This window comes from Aquarana catesbeiana, linkage group LG03, assembly GCF_042186555.1.
Source record: "Aquarana catesbeiana isolate 2022-GZ linkage group LG03, ASM4218655v1, whole genome shotgun sequence".
NCBI lineage: Eukaryota > Metazoa > Chordata > Amphibia > Anura > Ranidae > Aquarana > Aquarana catesbeiana.
In genome coordinates this window covers 271,807,786-271,824,381 of record NC_133326.1, presented here as the reverse complement: position 1 = coordinate 271,824,381, position 16,596 = coordinate 271,807,786, and the positions used below count along the sequence as shown (strand labels likewise).

The following is a 16,596-nucleotide window of genomic DNA, read 5'->3' as shown; positions in this document are numbered from 1 at the left end:
AGATCCTTAAAGCGGAGGTCCGCCCACCCCTGCAAAAATTGAAAGCTACACGTGCTGCAGCTGATGAATTTTAATAATAGGATACTTACCTGTCCTGGAGTCCAGTGATGTTGGCACCGCAGCTGATGTTTCCTCAGCTGTCGGATGCTGCCACCGCCATTGCGGGTAAGGGTACCTGGCAGTGTAGCATTACAGCTTCATGCTGGGAACCGTACTGCACATGCACGAGGCAGTGCTGTGCTCTCCTGGCCCTGCGGCGGAGGGAGCAAAGCTGTGACGTAATGCACCGCAGCCTGGACTCCCCGAAGTGGGGACAGGATACCTGTCAAACACAGGTATCTGCCCCCCCCCCCCCCCCCCCCCCCCGAAAGGTGCCAAATGTGGCACCGGACGGGGGAAAGAGACAAATGAGCAGAAGTTCCACTTTTGGGTGGAACTCCACTTTAACATTAGGGCTGTGTAAAGTCTTTAGAACTCACTTAAATGCATCCCCACCAATGTCAGGTTTCTAGTCCAGAGGCAAAGAAATTAGTCACATTTAGACTCCAGGCCCGTTATATATACCGTACATCACCTTACATCTTTAAATCCTGCTGACAACAATGTTAATGATAGACCTGTTATGCCGTGTACACACGAGCGGACTTTTCGATGCGGACAATCCGACTGTGCGTGGGCTTCATTGGACCTGCAGCAGACTTTTTCGGTCAAAAATCTGACGGACTTTAGATTTGAAACATGCTTCAAATCTTTCCGATGGACTCGAGTCCGGTCGAAAAATCCGCTCGTCTGTATGCTAGTCCGACGGACGAAAACCCACGCTAGGGCAGCTATTGGCTACTGGCTATCAACTTCCTTACTTTAGTCTGGCCGTACGTCACCACGTACGAATCCGTCAGACTTTGGTGTGATCGTGTGTAGGCAAGTCAGTTCTTTCAAAAGTCCGTCGGACCAGTCCGGTCAAAAAGTCCGCCTGTGTGTACGCGGCATTACTTGTTTAGTATGAGAAACTTGAAAAATGTCCTTCCAGTATTTTTAGTTACAGTTTATTCCTAAAAGCTGTGCTTTCCCTTTTAACCCAAAATATCCTTTTGCATCATATATAGTATCTCACAAAAGTAAGTACACCCCTCACATTTTTGTAAATATTTTATTATATCTTTTCACTGAAGAAATGCACTTTGCTACAATGTAAAGTAGTGAGTGAGCCATTAATGTCTAAACCACTGGCAACAAAAGTGAGTACACCCCTAAGTGAAAATGTCCAAACTGGGCCCAAAGTGTCAATATTTTGTGTGGCCACTGTTATTTTCTAGCACTGCCTTAACCCTTTTGGGCATGGAGTTCACCAGAGCTTCACAGGTTGCCACTGGAGTCCTCTTCTACTCCTCCATGATGACATCACGAAGCTGGTGGATGTTACAGACCTTGCGCTCCTCCACCTTCTGTTTGAGGATGCCCCACAAATGCTCAACAGTGCTTGACCAGTCTATCACCTTGACCCTCATCTTCTTTAGCAAGGCAGTGGTCGTCTTGGAGGTGTGTTTGGGGTCGTTATGTTGGAATACTGCCCTGCGGCCCAGTCTCCGAAGGGAGGGGATCATGCTCTACTTCAGTATGTCACAGTACATGTTGGCATTCATGGTTCCCTCAATGACCTGTAGCTCCCCAGTGCCAGCAGCACTCATGCAGCCCTAGACCATGACACTCCCACCACCATGCTTGACCGTAGGCAGGACACACTTATCTTTCTCTCCTCACCTGGTTGCCGCCACACACGCTTGACACCATCTGAACCAAAAAAGTTTATCTTGGTCTCATCAGACCACAGTACATGGTTCCAGTAACCCATGTCCTTAGTCTGCTTGTCTTCAGCAAACTTTTTGCAGGCTTTCTTGTGCATCATCTTTAGAAGAGGCTTCCTTTTGGGACAACAGCAGTGGTGGTGCATCCATAAGGGCGCATGGGCGCCGCCCCCTCTCTCCAGCCACCCCCTCTATGACCAATGAATAGATTCATGCATAGCATGAATCTATCCATGGCCGCCACTGCCACCCCCTATTGAGGTGCCTGGCTCCTTTTCGGGCACCAGGCGCCTGAATTACAGCGCCAGTGGGTGTTTTTGAAGCACCTGATTAGAGCCATAGGTTCTAATAGGCTTCAAAATAGGTGAACTGCGAGTGCCATGCTTGGCGCCCGGAGTCCACCCAGGTGTGTTAGAAAAGCCAATGAATATTAACTTTCCTAACACTGAACTGCGTCTTCACTAATGAGATGCTCGGGTCTGTTACCCGTCACCTGATTGGCTGAAATGACAGGTGCCACTATTGGACGCCTATCAGGAGGAGAGGACGGGAGGAGACGCATGGAGGACACCACTCGCCGATGGGTACAGTAGCATCGTTTGATGGCACAGTAGCGGCATTCGCTGGGCACGGTGGCAGCATTTGATGGCAGAGTGGCAGCGTTTAGGCACAGTGGCTGCATTTTATGGGCACAGTGGCAGCATTTGACAGCACAGTGGCAGCATTTGATGGGCACAGTGGCAGCATTTGATGGGCACAGTGGCTGCAATTGATGGCACATTGGTTGCAATTGATGGCACAGTGGCTGCAATTGATGGGCACAGTGGCTGCGTTTGATGGGCACAGTGGCTGCGTTTGATGGGCACAGCGAGGCTGCAATTGATGTTTTTTCCAGAATTTTTCAGTTTGTTTGCGCCCCCCAAAAAATTTTGAGCACCAACCGCCACTGGACAATAGCCATGCAGATCAATTTGATGTAGTGTGCGGCGTATGGTCTGAGCACTGGCTGGCTGACCCCCCCACCCCTTCAACCTCTGCAGCAAAGCTGGCAGCACTCATACATCTATTTCCCAAAGACAACCCCTGGATATGATGCTGAGCACGTGCACGCAACTTCTTTGGTCAACAATGGCGAGGCCTGTTCTGAGTGGAACCTATCCTGTTAAACCACTGTATGGTCTTGGCCACCATGCTGCAGCACAGTTTCAAGATCTTGGCAATCTTCTTATAGCCTAGGCCATCTTTATGTAGAGCAACAATTACGGTATTTTTTTTAGATCCTGAGAGAGTTCTTTGCCATGTTGAACTTCTAGTGACCAGTATGAGAGAGTGAGAGCGATGATACCAAATGTACCACACCTGCTCTCCATTCACACATGAGACCTTGTAACACTAATGAGTCACATGACACCGGGGAGGGAAAATGGCTGATTGGTCCCAATTTGGATATTTTCACTTAGGGGTGTACTCACTTTTGTTGCCAGCGGTTTAGACATTAATGGCTGTGTGTTGAGTTATTTTGAGGGGACAGCAAATTTACACTGTTATACAAGCTGTACACTCACTACTTTACATTGTAGCAAAGTGTCATTTCTTCAGTGTTGTCACATGAAAAGATAGAATAAAATATTTACAAAAATGTGAGGGGTGTACTCACTTTTGTGAGATACTGTGTGTGTGTGTGTGTGTGTGTGTGTGTGTGTATGTGTATGTATGTATATGTATGTATATATATCGATAGATAGATCATTTCTAATACAAGTTGTACATATCTAAACTATGTCCTTTATGAATACAGGTGGGATGCAAGATTATAACTACATCTATAACCAATGTTTTGAAATTACTCTTGAGGTCTCATGCTGTAAATATCCAAATGATTCCACACTGCAGAAGTACTGGAATGATAATAAAGTATCTTTGATTGAGTACATGAAGAAGGTGCACATGGGTACGTATGTATCAATAATTGTACTTCCAGCTAGTTGTAATGTATCACAGACCAGCAGGAGGTTGTATGCAGGACCATTCCAAATCTTGCAAAGCAAAATCTTGAATTCCTCCAGTAGCATCTTGATCTTCTATTTGGGAGTCCAAAGAGACCAAAGGGTTATGAGGCAGCAGTAACTTTCTTTTCAAAAGTAAGCAACTTTTCAAAAATTGATTAACTGTAGCAAATACAGATTTAGTAAAGATATACTGTATGATCAGCAGGTCCACTGTATTGCTGACATAAGGTTTAATTTACCCCAGGACAAGGATTCTTTCCCAGTATACAAAGTTCTGTCATTGGAGGAGGTGGATCCTGTCATTCATCTACCTGTCCTCCATTCACAGAGCTTTGCACTCTGGGAAAGAATAGGACAACTTCTACAAATTGAGGAGGCTGGCGAGCGGCATAACTCTTTCCCACTTGCAGTGGCTGATGTTAACCCCCACAGTGCTGGAAGATCAGTGCGGTGGTTTGGACCCGGTGGCAGCAGGGAAAATATTTTCTACACTATGCAGCAGCCTGCCTGAAATGGGACACAGAGGTAAGTTATGGCCCTAGTATTGCATACCAAAAAAACTAAAGCAGCTTTCAGTACAGAAACATTTCCGATGATATGCCAGAAATCCAGTGAGCTTGTTAGGTAACTGCAGAACGCCCCACCCCCATTTTTTATGGAAAGAGTGTTCTGTTGTCCTAACACAATTCCTTTTCTACACTGCTCTCTTTATTTTTATGTAAATTCTTTTTTTCATTTAAAAGTTAAATTATACAAAATAAAGCCTATTGGGCATAACCAGGCTTAAAAACACAGAAGAGAGAGAAAAAAAAGCACATAAAAGGTTGGCAACCAAAGTCAAAGTGACCACACTCAGTTCTGCTGGTAGGCACTAAGTAGGATTCAGGAGAACAAGTACCCATATTACAATGGAATAACCTTTGTCAAATACTTGGAAGCAGAAAAGCCTTATTCATGGGGGCATTGGCGATGAGACAACCGTATCCCTGGACTCCGTCCAGATATCCCATACCTTACAGAGTTTGTTAGACCATCCTCTACGTTCATATGTAAATGTATACAATGGCATAATTTTATTAGCAACGGAATTGCAGAAGTCTAAAGTAGGGGCCTGCAGGGATTTCCATCTAAGGAGTATAGACTTGCGAACATAAAATAACAATCCTTTTAAAATTCTCATGGCCCTGGAGGTGGCCAGTAAATGAACTAGACCCAATATACCAAGAGTTTTCAAGCTATGGCCCTCCAGTTGTTCAAGAACTGCAATTACCACCATGCCTAGCCATGTCTGTGAATGTCAGAGTTTTACAATGCCTCATGGGCCAACAGCTGGAGGGCTGTAGTTTGAGGATCCCTGCAATATACAAACAACTATGGATACGGTTACTGAAATGATAGTAACTGAACAAATGCGCTGAGAAATATTAGTCCAAAAAAGCTTAACGTCCCGACAGTCCCAGAAAACATGTAAAAACGTAGGGTCTTCCGAATAGCGCCAGTACTTAGATGGATGTAGGGGAAAAATGTTATGTAACCATTGTGGAGTGAAGTAGACTCTATGAATAATTTTAAATTGTAGCAATCTATCCCTGACAGAGACCAGGTGTTGCATAGGGTAATCCCACATATCCTCCTAATCCTCTAAATCCAGCTCCAGAACCTCTGTGCGTCAACAGCACAAAAGCATGTCAAGACCTCCATGTATAGTGGGTTGGAGGGCCTTGTAAATCGTAGAGAGAGATTTCTCTATGGTTTCCTGTCACAATAGGGACTCAATCCCTGATAATTTAAAGTGGAGTTCCACCCAAAAATGGAACTTCCACTTTTTGGATTCCTCCCCCACTCCGGTGTCACATTTGGCACCTTTCAGAGGGGAGGAGGAAGCAGATACCTCTCTAATACAGGTATTTGCTCCCACTTCCTGGCATAGATCACTGCCGCGCTTGCGGTGACCTATGCCACTTCCGGCGCCTACCCCGTCCTCCCCCGCTGTATTCTGGGAGACACACAGGTCCCAGAACACAGCAGGGACCTGAGAGGACACGCAGTGCGACTCGCGCATGCGCAGTAGGGAACCAGGAAGTGAAGCCGCAGGGCTTCACTTCCTTATTCCCTTACCAAGGATGGTGGCGGCAGCAGCCGAGAGCCGAAGGATGGATCGGGTTCAGCCGCCGACATCGCGGGCTCCCTGGACACGTAAGTGTCCATACATTAAAAGTCAGTAGCTGCAGTATTTGTAGCTGCTGGCTTTTAATATTTTTTTTTCAGCGAACCTCCGCTTTAAGAATTACTGGTTGATTTGCGAAATTGCAACTGAAACGTGTGGCCCAACTGGGGGTACCAGATCAGGTATGAGTTAGGAAGGGAGTAGGTCAGTTTAAGTAAGTTAAAAGTTTGAAGGACACCTCCTGTACAAATTTGTCTGAGATATTAAATTATTTTAGAAGCCCATATGTTAGGGTCTGGAAACAGAAACGATTGTTTGAAAGAGGGAGTGAACCACAGTGGTGAATTGGGTGAGAAAGTATGAGGAGACACTGGGTGTTGCAGTGGCCAGGCTCTAATAATGGATCTCATGGAATGTGTAATTGAAAAAATTCATATGAGCCAAGATGTGCTGCCTCCAGTACCATTGTCTGCCACCAACCAGTTATGCACCTGAGTAAGCAAAGCAGCGATGTAATAAGCAAAGTCTGGACATGCTAGTCCACCCTGCCTCCATGGTCTCTGTAGTATTGTCAATCTAAATCTAGGCTGTTTTGAACCCCAGATGAACGAGGCCAGAGCAGATTTGAATTGTCTAAAATATTTCCTAGGGATCCATACTGGGGCATGACAAAGAATGTATAGTATAGAGGGAAGCAATTTTATTTTAATGAGATTGATCCTGCCTTAGGCCCCATTCACACTAGCGCGTTTTTTGATGCATTTTGCATTTTGCAGAAATGCACGGGAATTTTTTAACATGGGTTCCTATGGAACATGTTCACATCAATGCTTTTTTGTATCTCCGCGTTTTTGGAAAGGGTCGGGGACTTTTTCTCATGCAAAATGCAGCGTTTTGCATGTAATGGTTTTCAATGGACAAGCATCAAAAACGCAAGTGCACCTTTTTTGCAGCGTTTTTGATGCGTTTTTGGTGCGTTTTTGGTGCGTTTTTGCCGTTTTTTTTTTTTTTTTTTGTAATTTTTTTGTAAGACTGTAAAAAAAAATGAAAAAAAAAAAAAACGCAAAACGCAAATCGCGGCAAAAACGCCGCTAAAACGCGGCAAAAACGCGGCAAGCATGAAAAAAAAACCTCCAAAAACGCTCAAAAGCAACATGCATAGGTGTGAATCGAGCCTAAGAGGGAGTGAGGGAGGTGGGAACAGGCCAACATACGTTGCTTTGCCAGAGTTAATAACGGCAATACATTTAAAGACACTGCTCCTCTTTAGATACTGATATAGCAAGGTAGCATTGTCACCCTAGAACAGTGATGGCGAACCTTGGCACTCCAGATGTTTTGGAACTACATTTCCCATGATGCCCATGCACTCAGCAGTGTAGTTGAGAATCATGGGAAATCTCAGTTGCGGCTGTGGAGCGACTTGCACAGGAGTCTTTTTGGCTCAGTTTCAGGTCTGAATTCAGGCAAAAATTTGGCCCTGATTCCTCCCTGAAATTGAGAAAAGGGACGCACCGGACCCCTGCTGCGAGCCACATCCGTCGGATGTGTGAACCCAGCCTAAACCCCACATCGAAGAACTAGTAATCCTCAATATAATACATTTTTTTCTTAGGCTTGGATACACTTTAGTTGGTTGTTACTTTTGTCTTCATGTTAATTACCAACACATGTCATTTCATGTCTATTTTTACAACTGTCCTTCCAATCCTTTTGGACAGTATACATACCAACCAGGATTTGGAAGCAGGAGCAACTTAGTGGCCCATTAACTTAATAAAACTTCTCATGAACAAAAAATAGAGCCTATTTCCTCCGTCTGCTTCTGAGAATGCTTGTTACCTGGCTGCCGTAACAGACATTTTCTAACATTTTCAGAATTACTTTTTTAATCGTAATCCTCATATTAGCTTCGGGTCAGGTTTATAGAATGTAGACTGGAAGGGAAAGTAAATTACACACTGACTTGTGGCACAGATCAGCTTGTTAAACTGTCTGTTCTGAATCACTTCTAGCAGCTGTGTCCTGTTCTGTGGTTTCCATGAAATATGGGTTGAGCCATAGATGTCATTGGGGAAATACCTGACAACCTGGAGATAAATGAGCAAGTCTCAGCAGCCGAATGCATTTTTAGACAAGCATTTTAAAGCTACTGATCTGTGCACTGGAGCACATAGATCATTGGCATAAACACACTACACCCTTTCCCAGTCACACACATTAACAGATATGCACCCTAAGGGCTCTATCACACATGCGGACTGTTCAGATCCGCCTGTCAGTTTTTTCAGCGGATCTGAACGGTCGCTCCATACAGCTCTATGGAGCAACGGATGTCAGTGGTGACATGTCCGCTGACATCCGTTCCGCCCCGATCCGATCCGCAAAATCCAGACGGATGGAAACCCTATTTTCCATCCGTCGATCGGATTGGATGAAAACGGATAGGCGGACTGGAATCATCCAATCCCCCCATAGAGGAGAGCGGAGATCTGATAGGTCCGTCCCTGCACAGTGTGCAGAGATGGACTTGTCATTCGCCGGCTCAGCGGGGTTCAACGGAGCGATCCCTGCTGAGCAAGCGGATAGCTAAATACGGATCCGCGTGTCTGAAAGGGCCCTAAGGCTGGGTTCACACTGGTGCGACACGACAGCCGTCCTACTTTGGATCCGACTTTGCCCTGCGACATGAAGCCGGCATGTGTCCGACTTTCAATGAAAGGGGATCCGACTTGGATCCCCGCCAATGCCGGCACTGTGTTTGGTATGAATCTTTAGGGGGGAACTCCGCGCCAAATTTTAAATAAAAAACCGGCATGGGTTCCCCCTCCAGAGGCATACCAGGCCCTTGGGTCTGGTATGGACCTTGAGGGGAACCCCCTACGCCGAAAAAACGGCGTGGGGGGTCGCCCCCAATCCATACCAGACCCTTATCCGAGCACGCAGCCCAGCCGGACAGGAATGGGGGTGGGGACGAGCGAGCGCCCCCCCCCTCCTGAACCGTACCAGGCCGCATGCCCTCAACATGGGGGGTTGTGCCTTGGGGGAGGGGGCGCGCTGCGGCCCCCCCACCCCAAAGCACCTTGTCCCCATGTTGATGAGGACAAGGGCCTCTTCCCGACAACCCTGGCCGTTGGTTGTCGGGGTCTGCGGGCGGGGGGCTTATCGAAATCCGGGAGCCCCCTTTAATAAGGGAGCCCCCAGATCCCGGCCCACCACCCTATGTGAATGAGTATGGGGTACAGCGTACCCCTACCCATTCACCTAGGAAAAAAGTGTCAATTTAAAAAAAAACACTACACAGATTTTTAAAGCATTTTATTAGACAGCTCCGGGGGTCTTCTTCCGACTTCGGGGGTCTCTCCGGTTCTTCTCCACGCTCTCCGGATCTTCTGCCGGGCTCCTCCTCTCTCTTCTGCTCTTTTGCCGCTCTTTTGCTAAAGCGGAGGAGCCTGGTCTTCAATCTTCTGCCTTCTGCCCTCTTCTCCTGATGTTGACACGACGCTCTCTGGGGCTAGAATGCTCTCTGTGCGCTCTGCTCTGACTTATATAGGCGGTGACCCCGCCCCCTTATGCCGTCACAGTCCCTGTGCATGCTGGGACTATGACGGCATAAGGGGGCGTGGTCATCGGGTGATGACCACGCCCCCTAAAACGTCACAGTCCCAGCATGCCCAGGGACTGTGACGGCATAAGGGGGCGGGGTCACCGCCTATATAAGTCAGAGCAGAGCGCACAGAGAGCATTCTAGCCCCAGAGAGCGTCGTGTCAACATCAGGAGAAGAGGGCAGAAGGCAGAAGGCAGAAGATTGAAGACCAGGCTCCTCCGCTTTAGCAAAAGAGCGGCAAAAGAGCAGAAGAGAGCGGAGGAGCCCGGCAGAAGATCCGGAGAGCGTGGAGAAGAACCGGAGAGACCCCCGAAGTCGGAAGAAGACCCCCGGAGCTGTCTAATAAAATGCTTTAAAAATCTGTGTAGTGTTTTTTTTTAAATTGACACTTTTTTCCTAGGTGAATGGGTAGGGGTACGCTGTACCCCATACTCATTCACATAGGGTGGGGGGCCGGGATCTGGGGGCTCCCTTATTAAAGGGGGCTCCCGGATTCCGATAAGCCCCCCGCCCGCAGACCCCGACAACCAACGGCCAGGGTTGTCGGGAAGAGGCCCTTGTCCTCATCAACATGGGGACAAGGTGCTTTGGGGTGGGGGGGCCGCAGCGCGCCCCCCTCCCCCAAGGCAACAACCCCCCATGTTGAGGGCATGCGGCCTGGTACGGTTCAGGAGGGGGGGTGGCGCTCGCTCGTCCCCACCCCCATTCCTGTCCAGCCGGGCTGCGTGCTCGGATAAGGGTCTGGTATGGATTGGGGGGACCCCCCACGCCGCCTTTTCGGCGTAGGGGGTTCCCCTCAAGTTCCATACCAGACCCAAGGGCCTGGTATGCTCTTGGAGGGGGAACCCATGCCGGATTTTTATCTAAAATTTGGCGCGGAGTTCCCCCTCAAGATGATCTGAGCACAAGTCGCGTGCCGAAGTCGGATCATGCGAGACGGCAATCCGACTTTGATCCGACTTCAATGATAGTCAATAGGCTGAAGTAGGATCAAAGTCGGACCAAAGTAGTACAGGGAGCATTTCTAAAGTCGGAACGACTTGTGTCGGACCAGTTAGGACGGCTCCCATAGGGAAACATTAAATTTCACACGTCATGCGACATGAGCTCCCAATGTCGGAGCGTTTGTCGGACCAGTGTGAACCCAGCCTAAAGGCTACATTGATACAACAGTTTAGCTGCAGATAGTTAGCTGTGTTCAGAGGCAGCTAAATGCAGCCAACACTTTCTGCTATTAGCTGTGATTATCTGAAGCCAGTTTGTGTGTGGACAAAACTTTGCAGAAGCACCAGCCCTGGACACACTCTATCTGCATGTAACCACTCACATGAGCAGCTACAATGGACATAAAAAAGTCTACGCACCCCTGTGAAGATGTCAGGTTTCTGTGATATAAAAAAAGAGACAAAGATAAATCATTATAAAACGGTTTCCACCTTTAATGTGACCTATAAACTGTACAACGCAATTGAAAAACAAACAAATCTTTTAGGGAGTAAAAATAAAAAACTAAAATAATGTGTTTGCATAAGTGTGCACACCTTCTTATAACTGGGGATGTAGCTGTGATTAGAATTAAGCAATCACATTCAAACTCGTGTTAAAAAGGAGTCAGTACACACCTGCCATCATTTAAAGTGCCATCATTAACCCCAAATAAAGTTCAGCTGTTCTAGTAGACATTTTCTCACATCCTACAGCAAAAGCCATGGTCCACAGAGAGCTTCCAAAGCATCAGAGGGATCTCATTGTTAAAAGGTATCAGTCAGGAGAAGGGTACAAAAGAATTTTCAAGACATTAGATATACCATGGAACACAATGAAGACAGTCATCAAGTGGAGAAAATATGGCACAACAGTGACATTACCAAGAACTGGACGTCTCTCCAAATGATGAGAAGAAAACTGGTCAGGGAGGCTGCCAAGGAGCCTATAGCAACATTAAAAGAGCTGCAGGAATATCTGGCAAGGACTGGCTGTGTGGTACATGTGACAACAATCTCCCGTATTCTTCATATGTCTGGTCTATGGGGTAGAGTGGCAACACGGAAGCCTTTTCTAACATGCAAGCCTGGCTAAATTTAACAAAAACACATCTGAAGTCTCACAAAAGCATGTGGGAAAATGTGTTATGGTCTGATGAAACCAAGGTTGAACTTTTTGGCCATAATTCCAACAGATATGTTTGGTGTAAAAACAACACTGCACATCACCAAAAGAACACCATACCCACAGTGAAGCATGGTGGTGGCAACATCATGCTTTGGGGCTGTTTTTCTTCAGCTGGAACAGGGGCCTTAGTCAAGGTAGAGGGAATTATAAACAGTTCCAAATACCAGCCACTATTGGCACAAAACCTTCTGGCTTCTGCTAGAAAGCTGAACATAAAGAGGAAAATTCATCTTTCAGCATGACAACGACCCAAAAGCATACATCCAAATCAACAAAGGAATGGCTTCACCAGAAGAAGATTAAAGTTTTGGAATGGCCCATCCAGAGCCCAGACCTGAATCCGATTGAAAATCTGTGGGGTGATCTGAAGAGGGCTGTGCACAGGAGATGCCCTCACAATCTGACAGATTTGGAGTGTTTTTGCAAAGAAGAGTGGGCAAATATTGCCAAGTCAAGATGTGCCATGCTGATAGACTGAGTGCTGTAATAAAATCAAAAGGTGCTTCAACAAAGCATTAGTGTAAGGGTGTGCACACTTATGCAACCGTATTTTAGTTTTTTATTTTTACTTCCCTCCACCTAAAAGATTTCAATTTGTTGTTCAACTGAGTTGTACAGTTTATAGGTCACATTAAAGGTGGAAAAAGTTCTGAAATGATTTATCTTTGTCTCATTTTTTTACATCACAGAAACCTGACGTTTTAACAGGGGTGTGTAGACTTTTTATATCCACTGTGCATACGAACAGATGGAGCACCAGCCATTGATCTGTACAGAGTATAAATCTGACAGTTGCCACTGATAGCTGCACACTGCGCTCAAGCAGTGTTTAAAAGTGCTTACAAGAATCTACTGCCTTTCCCACACGCAAACTGCCATGTGAATGTAGCCAAAGATGTTCAGTTGATTAGTGTCGTTTATTTACAGAAGTCCAAAGGCAGTGGTAAAATCATGGCCTTCGGGGACTCCATGAACAAAACAAGGATAAAATATGCTCAGTTGAAGGAAAGCACAATTGTCCTGTATAATATTTTGTATGTCCATTGATTTCACAGGAGTAAAGGGACAGGTGTTTGACATAAATGGAAAACCTGTCCAAAACGCTATTGTGGAGGTCAAAGGAAAGCAACATATATGTCCATATAAAACGAACAAGTATGGGGAATATTATCTCTTGCTTCTTCCTGGAACATACACATTTAATGTAAGTAATAAGGATACAGACCTGAGAAGCTAGTAAATGATTAATATACCGTATACTTTATGAAAAGCCGTCAGTAGTTAAAAATTTTCCAGTGAACAAATCAAATATCGAATACAGGAAATGTCATATCACAATCTGTGTGACTGTCCCCAGGTGCTGAGGACCAGGTGCCCCTACTGCATGCCCCATGGCGAATTTTTGTGAGGCCCTGCCATAGAAGGGAGGGGATAAATTCACAGCTTTTCCTGGATTCCCATGCCCCCCCCCCCCTATCCCTTTACCTGTCCTTCCCTCCTTTTTTCCCCCCTCCATTTTTTTTTCTTTTTATTTCCCCCTTTCCCTTTGGCCCATGAATAAGATCTCTTAGACCCAAGACCTCCACCCTAATGATGCCCAACTGCCTAACAATTACATGCCACGTGAAATACTCTTGCTATGGACTCCCTCCTAAAGTAGTCCACAACTGGTAAAACCCCAGCGGGCATGAACACCAACGCCAACCACCTCCCCTTTTCCTTTCTTCCCCAATGGTTTTACCACTTTGTGTATTGCTTTATATGTACATTCATGTCATACCCAAGCTGTTAATTTCACTGTGTGGCTTTGCATATACTTTTGTATACTGTAACGCTAATACTAAACTGCACCTGAAAATGCTTAAAGTGTTACTAAACCCAGGACCCTACATTCACTATATCTGGTCTCCCACAGAACACGGAAATATTTTTGTAAATATGAACTGCTAAATACCTTTTCTCACCAGGAGTATATAGTAGGCTGGTGACTGGCCGAGCACTAGTTAAAGCTTATAGAAGGAGTTTTCATTCTCCTCTGACTGCCCTATGAGGCTGCAGGACCCCTGACCCTCTGGACAGTGCTGATTGGCCCTGTGCTGATTACATGCACCCTCCCAACAAAAGAAACAACTCTCTAGAGCAAAACACCAAACTGAGCATGTGCAGAGTGCCCCCAAGACTTTGTTCTATCAGCAGATGGATTGGGGACTGTGGAAGAAGGGGAGGGTCAAACAGCCTTTTTATACAATGCAGAGAATTAACCCCTTAGGTTCCACAGTGAGTATAACAAGCATGCTTTACTGCATATACATACTGATTTCACCATTGTGGGTTTATTAACACTTTATTAAAGTTATCATGAAAGAAAAAATATTTCCGGTGAAAGGGATCACAGAACTAGCGTTTGTCTACCAATTCTGCTTTACTCTGTTAATGTTAGAACTTGCTTCTTCTGGTATTTGGTCTGTTTTGAAACCTATACTATCTTCTGTGCATTATACCAATTTTGTACATACGGCTAGTAAAACTAAAAGGATCATCTTATTAACATATGTTTAATGTTCCCATGTTTTAGGTCTCAGTGCAGAATGCAACACTACTAACCGACATAACAGTGCCAGAGACTATAAATTTCTCAGCGATGATTTGTGACTTCCAATACAAAGTCAATATAGGCAGCCCATCTTTGGTCTCAACAACTTGCAGCCCTAACGATGACAGCAATAGCAGTAGCATACTGAAAGCATGTTTGCTGACAATTCTACTAAGAACTGCGCTGACATTATTCGTTAATGTACTATAGCACCTGCCATGAAAGATTCAAGTCTGCGCATAGGAGCAAGTTTTGGGACTTTCCAGAAAGCAAGAAGCCAAAAAAGTTACCAAAGTTTATATAGTAACAAGACGCCATTGAATTGCCTTTTTTAACTGCTTTTATTCCATGAATCACACCAGCAATATACAGATTTAATATTTTTAAGATTGTTGTAGCATTTATTGAAGATGTTAAGGTTATAATGTTCGCGTTAACTTGTATGTGCCATTATTCAGACTTGCAATGCTTTATCATTCGACTTTTAGCTGAACTTCCTCTGTGGTTTATTAAAATATCCATGTGAAATATTAGCTTTTACCATTTTGAGCCAGGAGAAACAAAGATCTGGAAGTATAGGTCAGTCTTTTTCAACCAGGTGCCTTGGCAAAATGCCTAAAAATTGCACAAATTGGCCAAAAATTGTCACCAAGCCAGTGAAGATCAAGCCTTCCGTTTTGTTACAAAAAGCCACAGGTTTTTGGACACTATGCTGGCCAGCCACTATCATCCTGATGTCATCAGTTGATAAACAGGACGTCGGGTGCCCGCATAGTATCCTTGTTTGTCCCTCAGCACTGGTGTCACGTTAGTGGAGAGCGGGAGAGAAAATGAGGAAGAACACAAATACTATAATACTAACCAGTACCAGTTTGCAAAGGTGAAGGAATTAATCGCTTCTAATGTTGGGTGGCCCACGTGTGTTAATGCTGCTGCGATATGGAAAACTATTAGTTTGGTTTTTACATTTTAGAATGGGGTGGCTTGAGTTTGTACTTAATTTTAAAGGGTGCCTTGACTAAAAAAAAGGTTGAGAAACACTGGTCTAGGTTACTGTTTTCCTGCTACCCATAGAAAGTGATCACCAGGCTTTCCTGGTCTTTCAGGGTTTTATACCAAAGATCATTCCATAAGCTCTAAAGACTTTCCCTGCTCTGGAAATTGTACATTTGCATAATAGATATTGCCAGATTTTACTTTTAGACAGTGCTTCCAGGTTCATGTAAGTTGTGTGCTCCTTCAGTTACTTTGGGATAGGAAAAACAGACATACTAAACGGTCATTTTTGCAAAAGAAAAGACATTTTAATTCCACAAATAACTTTACTGGCTACTTTAGTCTGATGTGAAGATCACTTTGTTCTCAACCTAAAATTGTTGGACACAACAGATCTATGACCATTGAACTATAGTGCCGCCTTCAGGAATAGGACACTAGGAGGGTTATTTATGTAAAGGCAAATCCACTTTGCACTACAAGTGCAAAGTGCACTTGAAATTGCACTTGGAAGTGCAGTCGCTGTAAATCTGAGGGGTAGATCTGAAATGAGGGGAAGCTCTGCTGATTTTATCATCCAATCATGTGCAAGCTAAAATGCTGTTTTTTTATTTTCCTTGCAGGTCCCCCTCAGATCTACAGCGACTGCACTTCCAAGTGCACTTGTAGTGCAAAGTAGATTTGCCTTTCGTAAATAACCCCCATGGTAAAAAACAAAGCACAGCATAGGGGAAGCCTCTTATGGTGGCCAAACCCCCCCATCTGTTAGAGGCAGCTCAGTTAGTCACAAATCAATACATAGAGAACAGCTGATCACAGACACAACAATCAGAGGGAAGGGTACCGTGTCCTTCAATGAACACAAAGGATTTTAAAGTGAGTACAAAAATTCTATTTCCTCTTCCTTTTATTGAAGGATATAGAGGGGGATCTTGCATCTCTGACCATTGGGACACTCCAAAATAATGTTTTTGTTCCCATAGGTGGGAAAAACAAAATTACTCTTCTAAGGCAGGAAAAAAAACTACTGGAAGACTCACAAGTTTAACTGTTGGTTTTGGCTCTGGCAATGCTGGCAGTGAGCATCCAACGATTTTCCCAGCAACAAGGCAGGATGTGGGGGGTGTTAACTAGCAGTTAGGCTTCTGAGGGGACCCAAATGGCTTACAGGTAAAACAGTAAAATTAGTGATCATTTTACAAAGCTGCACAGATTTTTTTTATATGTACTGGGGCCCCCTGACTGC

The 16,596-nt window shown here is 45.2% G+C and overlaps 1 protein-coding gene across 5 annotated transcripts in view; it reads left to right on the top strand.

The window, feature by feature from the left end:
• CPM (carboxypeptidase M) overlaps nt 1–14,882 on the top strand; it is a 136,509-nt gene extending 121,627 nt beyond the window's left edge. For all 5 annotated transcript variants that reach the window (XM_073620066.1, XM_073620067.1, XM_073620068.1 and 2 more), the window contains 3 exons: nt 3,604–3,756; nt 12,817–12,965; nt 14,337–14,882. In XM_073620066.1, the coding sequence (XP_073476167.1) occupies nt 3,604–3,756; nt 12,817–12,965; nt 14,337–14,564 (530 nt within the window). In that variant the 3' untranslated portion in view covers nt 14,565–14,882. The remainder of the gene's footprint in view (nt 1–3,603; nt 3,757–12,816; nt 12,966–14,336) is intronic.
• The last annotated feature ends 1,714 nt before the right edge of the window (nt 14,883–16,596 follow it).